Source organism: Anastrepha obliqua, chromosome 4 (genome assembly GCF_027943255.1).
Source record: "Anastrepha obliqua isolate idAnaObli1 chromosome 4, idAnaObli1_1.0, whole genome shotgun sequence".
NCBI classification, from domain to species: domain Eukaryota; kingdom Metazoa; phylum Arthropoda; class Insecta; order Diptera; family Tephritidae; genus Anastrepha; species Anastrepha obliqua.
The window spans coordinates 93,650,075-93,659,979 of NC_072895.1; the positions used below are offsets into that span (position 1 = coordinate 93,650,075).

Genomic DNA, 9,905 nt, shown 5'->3' on the forward strand with positions numbered 1-9,905 from the left:
ATTAGAAATATTTGTTGAGTCGCATCAAAATCTACGCACCAAAAAATAAAGGCGTAAAAATGTTTTTGAAAGCACAGAATATTTTCCAAAGAGTAATTAACTATATTAAATGGCTTTTTATGCTCTACGAATTGAATACACAAATTTCGATTTGTGAGCCATGGGAGCGAGTGTTTGCGCGTAAGTTGAAAAAAAAAAAAAAAAATACATAAAACTTGTTTGCATTGAAGGAAACACAGAAACTCTTGTATTTAGTATAAAAGTGTTGTTGAAAATATATTTATTGAATCGCGTATTGATTATTGCTTGTTGAAATTGTGCAAAAAAATTTTGAAACTCAGAGTTTCTTCGAAACAATGTTTTAATTTAATCATCCGGTAGTACTGTGTGTCATTTAATTTTTTTTTTTGTAACCATTTACATAGAATTTAACATACAAGGCAAGGCTAAAAATATAATTTTTTAGTCCAAAGATTTAAAAATCAATGGCTTTCAATTCATAAAGTTGATAAGTCCATTGAAACTTGGGGAAAAAGAAGGGACAAATATAAGGTTTTTCAATTGGCGCGGGTCGATTTTGGCGCCCTGTGGCAGCCATTTTGTTTTGGTGACATCTGTCAAATCTCTTGTTTATTATTCAGTTGTTTATGCCAAATCATCATGGCAAGTTAGACGATTGAACAGCACGTTCAAATGATAAAACTTTATTATCAAAATGAGTGTTCATTAACGCAAATGTTGCGCGCATTGCGCCCATTTTTCGGTAGACGTGGTGGCCCTTCCAATTTCTTATGACCCATATTGAACCATATGGATCTAGACAACATGTGGTTCCAGCAGGACGGCGCTACGTGCCACACAGCAAACGCCATTTTATTCCATTTCAACATCTACTCGCCCTTATTGAAAAACCCTTTATAAATTTACTATTTAAGATAAAGTAAAAAATTAAGATTTCTCAATTTTTCTAATTTTCTAAAGCTTAGTTTCTGCGCTTTCTGGTGAATTGTTCGGTCAATAATCATTCGGTGCCCGAATGTTTACACAACGTCGACTTACAGAAGGCTTTTATTTGACATGTTCGTGCTTCGCTAGCGTGGGCTGTTTCACTGATTCGCCACGATTTAAATAATCTCGAAAAGTGTGAATCCCATATCGTCCCCTTAGTATAACAATAGCCTATGTGCTCATAGGCTATTATTTTTTTATTGAATTTTTGGATTCTCCATCGTCGATTTTATATGTGGTCAAAATTTTGTCAAATTCTAGTTCCACAAAGTGGGTCAAAACGTCAGTCAAAAAATAATAAATATTTACAGACATAACGAGATTTGAGTGAGTGCTACTTTCGACAAAAAGTTTGAAATTCATTTTCTCAAAACATCAAAAAATTTATAGGCTATTTTAATACTAAGGGGACGATATGAAACTTACAGAAATTTCGGAGCATAGTTAAGTATAAAAAGAAGCAAACTATCAAATTAACAAAAAGAAAATTAATTTTAAACAAACAAAAAAAAATATTTTTTCATATATAAAAAGTATATTTTTAATAGGGTTGGTGTCGAAATTCTGCATGTACAAAATTCTAAAAACAAAATTCTGCTTTTTAAAATTCTGCTTCTTAAAACTCTGCTTTTTTAAAATTCTGCTTTTTTAAAATTCTGCTTTCTAAAATTCTGCTTTCAAAATTCTGTATTACATAATTCTGTATTAAAATATAATATAATGTTAACAATGTTAAAGAGGTAGTGTATTATAATTATTTAATTTATTATTATTATTATTCGAGATATTAAATTAAAAAAAAAAATAATAATAAAAAATTTTTCGTCAGTTTCGATAGAATCCACAGTATTTTTGCGTAGAACTCCTTCGGCCGCGCTTCAAAAAAATAACCCTCATCAGTCCGACTCCGGCTACGCAATCCACAGTAGTTTTGCGTAGAACTCTTCTAAAAAAAAACGAACAGCTGCGAAGAATTATTAAGAAAACAAATGAATTAAGTCACACTACATATTTAAAAAGAATTCCAAAAAATATTGTAATTGGCTAAACTAAAATATTGTTCTCGCTTAAACATATACATATCGCACCCTAAATACAAAAGGGTCACAACTCAAAATGTCCCTTCTACTCAAATATGAACGAGACGTTATCAATAAAACGGTCCGCGGATGACATATGGCAAAAATAAATTTTTTGTTTTTTGGTAGGACTGTTATAAGCTTACATGGCAAATTTCAGCGTGATATGTCACATAGTTTGTTTTCTGTGCTACTGTAAACAAGTCAAGCTCGAGTGTGGAAAATTTTGAGTTGTGACCCTTTTGTATTTAGGGTGCGATATGTATATTTATGGAATAAATGTTTATTTTGTTACTTCTTGTATGACGAAAATCACAAAACTTGAATAAAGCAGAATTTTTCGCATTAAACACGCAGAATTTTGAAAAAGCAGAATTTTGGAAAGCAGAATTTTAAAAAGCAGAATTTTAAAAAAGCAGAATTTTTTTGCAATTTACAGAATTTTGTCACCCAGAATTTTGTAATACAGAATAATGACACGCTCCCTTTTTAATATATACATACATTAATTTTGAACAAACCAAAAAAAATTTTTTTTTTTTTTCAAATATATAAAGTATATTTTTTCCTGAATAATTAATAAAAATCTAAATTTTAAAAAGAACCTAAGATACTATCTACCCCATTATTTTCAATATTGAATATCTAAATCTATCTAGACAAAATTCTTGACACAAAAAACAAGTTTCTCAAAGAGTTAAGTTCTTTTTATATTCAAGCCTGCAAACAAAATATTTTTTGGAACAATTGCTGGTCATGTCCAAAATACTTGAATCATTTGATGAGGCATGTCTCTAAATTGATAGGTTTACCAATATATATTTTTTTACTTAAAAGCAAAATTCTTCTTATAAAAATATAATTAACAAACTCAAGTTTTCTAATATTTTTTAATTTTTTTAAAACCCTTCTTTCGGTTAGATCCAATTTTGTACTACTTCTTTCTTACAATTTTCTTGCAAGTGATTGTTTGGTGGCTCATATGGCATGGTGTACCATTTGCCATGAAACTAGAGATCATCCACGTCTTTAGCTTCATTTTCAGCATACAAATGTATTTAACTATGACAATTTTTCAGTTAATTTTTCAGTTAATGCGGAAATAAATTCATTTAGCATGGGCATTAATAATTTCTTTTTAATATTTTCATTTTCTTATAGATATTCTACTGTTACTTGGCGCTACGATTGTCATTTTTATCGTTAGTTATGTACCTGCAGTTACAAGAACACTGGTAGCATTCGCGCTATATGGAAACTGGTTGCAGGATTCACCACAGAATAGTCTACTAGTCGAGAGAATTTCGTAGAAAGGAATTACATCATGACATATAGCTTTTAGTAAAATAGTTAGTAGTTATTTTAATTATTGTATTATTACATTGATAAATATTATTTATACTTCATTTTTACCTATTAAGTCGTGTTTTGCTTCTAAGTGTTTTGCAAATACACATTAAAAAAAATTAAATGCATAAGTTTTCTTTTTGTATAAAAACTATTTTCCAAAAACAACAACAATACAAATTGATCGTCCTTTAATATATTTTTACTGGAGCACAGAATTTTGAAGAAATAGTAATGTGACAGAAAGAAATGTCTTCCTAAATCTACCGCAAATATATGCATATATGTGCTGTCGCCCAAAATGGCCATAATAAAAAAGTGCTGTTGTTGGTGTAACGTCATTTAACAGTTCCGATAAATTTTTGAAGATATGCATAAGTTCGGGTCGTTCCGGTAATTAAATTACATGTGGCAGCACTGATCAGCGGTAGTTCGAGTCTCGAATTAAAAGTGACTACTGTTTGACACTTCTAGCTGCTTCTATTTCACTTAGTTTTGTTTACGTTCATACTCAATGTTTTTTAAGTGAAATTATTTATATTTTGCACAATGTCCAATGATAAACGCACTATCTACGTAGGTGCATTAGCCGATGAAGTAACTGAGAAGCTATTGAACGATGCATTCATTCCTTTCGGCGATATTGCCGACATACAAATGCCTGTCGACTATGAATCACAAAAGCATCGTGGATTCGCCTTCATCGAATATGAAATGTCCGAGGATGCGGCTGCAGCGATAGACAATATGGTAGGTTATACATTGAATATTGAAATAAGGATAGTCAAAAATAAAAGTGTTTCATAGAACGACTCGGAACTTTGCGGCCGCACGATACGTGTAAATCTGGCTAAGCCGGTGCGCATTAAGGAGGGCAGTTTCAAACCTGTCTGGGCGGACGATGATTGGTTGCAAAAACATGCCGGCGCAACATTAAAAGGAGATGAGACAGAAATACCTGAAAGCGGCGCTAATGCAGAGGGTGGAGAGGAAACTTTCAGCAAACCGAGTGGGCCCGCGGTTATCGAAAAAGCGGAACAACGCAACCCACAAGTCTTCTTTGATATACGTATCGGTGGTCATGATGTCGGACGCATTATAATGCTGCTGCGTGCAGACGTGGTGCCAAAAACGGCGGAAAATTTTCGCGCGCTATGCACCCATGAGCAGGGCTTCGGCTACAAGGGCAGCACCTTTCATCGAGTCATAACAGAATTCGTATGTAATAAACTAAATAATTTTCCCCTTTAAGATTTTAAAACATACAAATACTTCCTGATAGATGTGTCAAGGTGGCGATTTTACAAATAACAACGGTACTGGCGGAAAGTCTATATATGGCAAGAAGTTCGCCGATGAAAATTTTACGCTCAAGCACAATGGTTTTGGTACTTTATCAATGGCTAATTCGGGGCCCAACACTAACGGTTCACAATTCTTCATCTGTACGACGAAGTAAGATACTTGCGGACTAAAATTGCTAATGTTTCTCTAATATTGCTATATTTTCTGCAGAACTGATTGGTTGGACAATAAACACGTCGTTTTCGGCCATGTAATCAGCGGCGCCGACGTAGTACGAAAGATGGAACGCTGCGGCAGCAAATCTGGCGCAACAACACAGAAAATTGTGATTTACTCATGTGGAGAATTGAAATAAACACAGAAAATTTATTTAACACATTGTTTTTTATTTTATTTGACTTTGATTATAGCAAAATACAAGTATTGATGGTTTGCTTTGATACAAGACAGCCGACTTTCATGGTAAATGTGGTGCCCTCTTCAAATATAACCTCTTCTGGCTGCTGGAGGCTTACAGTTTTAGAGTTCTTTATTTTCCCCGAATTGATTTCAAATAGAACATCGGAATGCAATGTGACTTGCATATACCTGCAAAACAAAATAGATGAAATTAATATTTTGAGAATTTAAGCCACCACCAATGCATTTTAAATAATGCATCAGTTAAAAAGTGAACAGCATGGTTTTGTAAAGGGTTCGACTCAGTAGAGGGATCCTGAGTTAGGATAAATCATCAATGCAGCGTTAATATAACCGGTGACACGAATTATACATACCTTTTCCGCCATTGAAGAATTTCACTGTGTAATTGTGGCAAGATCTGCAATATTTTCAATCAGAAAACCTAAAAAAAAGATATTAATTGGAATATTAAAGCTTGAGCGGAGCTAATGAGAAAGGATTTGTCTCTTCTATAAACTTCAGTTATAAAATTTGTTACATGTATGTTTCAAATGAACTATACTATATGAGTCATCATGTACGAAGTTGCATTACATCTCCATTTGCGTATATGTATATACTAACCTTTCATATACGAGTCCAATCCAAAGTTTAACAGCATAAGATTTAGCGTCATAGTGGATTCAAAATTAGTCAAAAATTGACAAACTCGTAAAGAATTTTCGAGTGCGTAGGCTTGATCATAGCGAGAACGTTGCAACTGTAGGAATAAAAGGGAAGCAATATTAATATACAGAATAATGCAATTGAAAATGCTTGCTTTTTTTTATTTTTCTTCAGCATCCTTTTGGTTTAATTGTGATTATCAGCATGATTTCACATCAGCTTATTATTTTCATCAAATAGAGAAATAATGTAAATGGAAATAGTTACTATACAAACCTTTATAATCCTGTAGCCAATGTACTGACAGGCATGCTGCTCTTGTAGCAACATAGACATTCCTCATTCACATAAGGGGAATGCGGTTAAGGAGAAATTCCCTGTCCGAACATAAATCCGCGTCGTTCAGGTTATGTAGCACCGACTGCCATGGGAACATCAGCTATTTTACATTTCCACTTCCTCGCAACCAGATAACGAGATCTGCAAAATAAGGAAAGAACCTTTGTAGCAGCGTTTTGAAAATGCTTCAAATAATGTCCTACTTAATATACATTTCAGAATCCTTTTGGTTTAATTTTAAGTTGTGAATCAGCAATTTATTTAACTTATGATTAAACTTATCATCACTTACGACTTAAATGTGCAAATACACCAAATAATAATTTAGGGCATTTGTACAGTTTTAAGACAGAAATTAAGAGGATTTCTCCAACACATTTTTGTTATTTACCTGTTTTCTGGGGATCAAGCCTGTTCCATATTAACTACCAAGGTAACACCATGTTTGCCAATCTGTAAAACGTGCATTTAATTTAAATACATTCCACAATCAAGATAATATATCTTTATAGAAAATATTTTTCAGCTGGCCGTTCTTATCTATCCGCAAAAAATTTAAGCGCATACAAATTAATTATAACATTAAATGTACAACACTTTTTTCAGGACGAGAACAATCATCAAATTTTCTATCCAGCAAAGACAAGAAACAACGAAAATACTTACGATGGCAAACTTTATCAGCTCTTTTCACGGCCATCCTCTTCGGCTTTTACATTTTCGCACATTCATTAGCTGCCAAATATTCAGCCGGTTGAATTTCTAACAATATTTTATGACACATTTCTTATTCAATCAGTTTTTCTAACTTTTTATTCCAACTGCGACCAATGAAGAACGCAGTTTCTGATGTAGTTTGTTCAAAATCCGACAGCGAAATGAACGAGTTTCAAGCAAGGCGAATTTAATTCGAAACAGTCGAAACCAGTGTTGATGTTTGAAAATTTAAATTGTACTAAGTCTTCAAAACAGTACTTTTTTAAGTCGAATTGTTGTATTTTTGATAATTGCAACATAAACGACACTCAAAACCCTATTCACTGGCCCTCGAAGGATATAAAGTCTGTATTGTATAATTGTGTTCACACTCACCAATGTAAACGTACGATACTACGGAGCGGAACGGTGCTGAGGATTTATTTACATGGGGCATTCATTATTTTAATCGTGTCAGCTGATACGCGTGTACGTTTACGTTGTGAGTGTGAGCACTTAAGCGAAATGTGCAATTATACGGATTTTTTTACCCGCACAAATAAGTCAATTATCAGAAAGTTTTTTTTTAACCAAAGTATAAGAAAATAAGATCCGAGTAAAAATTATAATTTATTGCAGTTTTATTTATTCAGAGTTAGCATAAGTCACAAAACAGAATTCATTTGAATATTTAAAATATATGTAATAACATAATTCGGCCGAATGGGGGTTGGTGAGTGACTACCATTCGGAATTCACAGAGAGAACGTCGGTTCGAATCTCGGTGAAACACCAAAATTAAGAAAAAAAATTTTCTAATAGCGGTCGCCCTCGGCAGACAATGGCAAACTTCCGAGTGTATTTCTGCCATGAAAAAGCACCTCATAAAAATATCTGCGTTCGGAGTCGGCTTGAAACTGTAGGTCCCTCCATTTATGGAACAACATCAAGACGCACACCAGAAATAGGAGGAGGAGCTCGGCCAAACACCCAAAAAGGGTGTACGCGCATATATATATATAATAACATAAGTAGAAATAAAAATATTTGGCTAAATCTTATTTGGGTTCTTTGGTTTAAGTCTTCTATAGACGTTTTTGAGATTACGTCTTCAATTTCATACAGCAAACTATAATCTTTTGCATAATCATTAAAGTAACGTTGCAACACATCCAATGCACAAAGGGCCTCTATTTTTGTAGAAATAATGACGTCATTATTTTGATGTGATAACGTCTTATAATTCGATTTAACAGGCTGCACGCACGAAAAATGTGTCGTTACCTTGCTCATTAGTGTTACCTTGCTCATTTGTCGTTACCTTGCTCATTTGTCGTTACCTTGCTCATTGCCGTTACCTTGAATGAACTGCAAGCGAAAGCGCGGAACGAACGACAAAGCAAACAAAGCAAACGAACGGCAACGTTCGACATCTTGCTCTCTCCTACTTAAGTGAGCGTATATGTGTATGTATATGCGCATATGTACATATATAAATTCACGTATTTGTATTTGCATATGCCTTCTTATTGATTATTATTAATTTGATTGCTTGAAGAATTTAAAATAAAACCAAGTTTGTTAATAATACCTGTTGTTTTAATGTTATTATTATTTTTTGACGTGATAACGTCTAATAATTCTATGTAGCCGGCTGCACGCACCAAAAAATGCGTTGTTATCTTGCTCATGCGTCGTTACCTTGTTTGAACACCATGTTATGTTATGTTATGATATGTTATGTTATGTTATGTTATGTTATGTTATGTTATGTTATGATATGTTATGTTATGTTATGTTATGTTATGTTATGTTATGTTATGTTATGTTATGTTATGTTATGTTATGTTATGTTATGTTATGTTATGTTATGTTATGTTATGTTATGTTATGTTATGTTATGTTATGTTATGTTATGTTATGTTATGTTATGTTATGTTATGTTATGTTATGTTATGTTATGTTATGTTATGTTATGTTATGTTATGTTATGTTATGTTATGTTATGTTATGTTATGTTATGTTATGTTATGTTATGTTATGTTATGTTATGTTATGTTATGTTATGTTATGTCATGTTGTGTTATGTTATGTTATGTTATGTTATGTTATGTTATGTTATGTTATGTTATGTTATGTTAAAGTATATTATGTTATGTTAATGTTAACTCATTCTCTATATCCATACAAAATATCTATCAAACAAATAAAATTAAAATTTTCTTTTGAAAAATGCAACCATTCAATCAGTATTTTCTTATGACGTTATCACGTTAAACTATCGTCAGTAAACCGACTTTACAGACAACCTCTTTTGTTTTGCTTTTTGACCTGCTTTTCAAGCGAAAGTATAATTTATTCCAAATATTTGTTGTCACCCATGTTTTTGATTTAGCGAAGTACGGCAAAGGAGTTTCCACATTGCGCATACATCGAGGATTTTGTGACTTCCCAATGACGAAAACTTTTTTGTATGTACCAGTAGCATTACACAGGAAGAGCAAATTAAATCGAGCTTTTTGGCTTTTTCGCCCTTTCGGTTAATCGCAGTTATGGAAAAATGTTCAGCAAGTCCGGCGTTTTCATTTTTTGTTGCTAGTCCATAGTCAACAGCAACATTAAGCAGTGATGGTAAATGTAGGGATTTTTGTCGAAAAAGAAGGACAGATGCTTTTAAATTCTGTAAATGTAGGGAATTTTTAAAAAGGACAGAAAAAATTTTAAAATAGCGGGAAAAATTAAAAAAGTTCATTTAAAATAAAAAGCCGCAGTAAGATTTCATGCCAGTATTTTTTCCTTATGGCAGCATACTTTTAAAGCGTTAATACGGCAACATTGCCCTTTTTTCTTCGTTAACGCTAAGGCGATTTTTTCTTTTGGCCTCGGGGCACGGTCCAGCATGCTTGACTGAGCTTTGTGTGTGTTAGTGCAGTCGGGTGTCGTCGTGTCACACATACTTGTTGTCGGCTTTTGAATGATGAAAATCAAAAATTTTAGATATTAGCGTCAATCAGCCGACACGTACACATATTAAGTTCTTGTCAAACAATGCTTGACCGTCAC

General features: G+C 33.0%; 1 protein-coding gene and 1 non-coding gene across 2 annotated transcripts; one reads left to right on the forward strand and one right to left on the reverse strand.

The window, feature by feature from the left end:
- Positions 1 to 3,901: 3,901 nt before the first annotated feature.
- On the forward strand, positions 3,902 to 5,113 carry LOC129244854 (peptidyl-prolyl cis-trans isomerase E). The gene is made up of 4 exons (XM_054882742.1): positions 3,902 to 4,184; positions 4,242 to 4,652; positions 4,717 to 4,889; positions 4,950 to 5,113. Exons 1-4 carry the CDS (start codon positions 3,984 to 3,986, stop codon positions 5,092 to 5,094), a joined length of 930 nt encoding a protein of 309 aa, XP_054738717.1. The 5' UTR covers positions 3,902 to 3,983; the 3' UTR covers positions 5,095 to 5,113.
- A 1,243-nt stretch (positions 5,114 to 6,356) lies between these two features.
- Positions 6,357 to 6,440, reverse strand: LOC129246630 (small nucleolar RNA Me28S-Cm3227). The gene has a single exon (XR_008582499.1). It is a non-coding gene; the product is annotated as a small nucleolar RNA Me28S-Cm3227 (small nucleolar RNA).
- Positions 6,441 to 9,905: the final 3,465 nt, after the last annotated feature.

Excerpts from the sequence above, each read along its gene's own strand:
- LOC129244854 (XM_054882742.1), top strand. The coding sequence starts at position 3,984 with ATGTCCAATGATAAACGCACTATCTACGTAGGTGCATTAGCCGATGAA. Across the intron at positions 4,185-4,241 it reads CTGCAGCGATAGACAATATG|AACGACTCGGAACTTTGCGG; the intron begins GTAGGTTATACA and ends AGTGTTTCATAG. Across the intron at positions 4,890-4,949 it reads TTCTTCATCTGTACGACGAA|AACTGATTGGTTGGACAATA; the intron begins GTAAGATACTTG and ends TATTTTCTGCAG.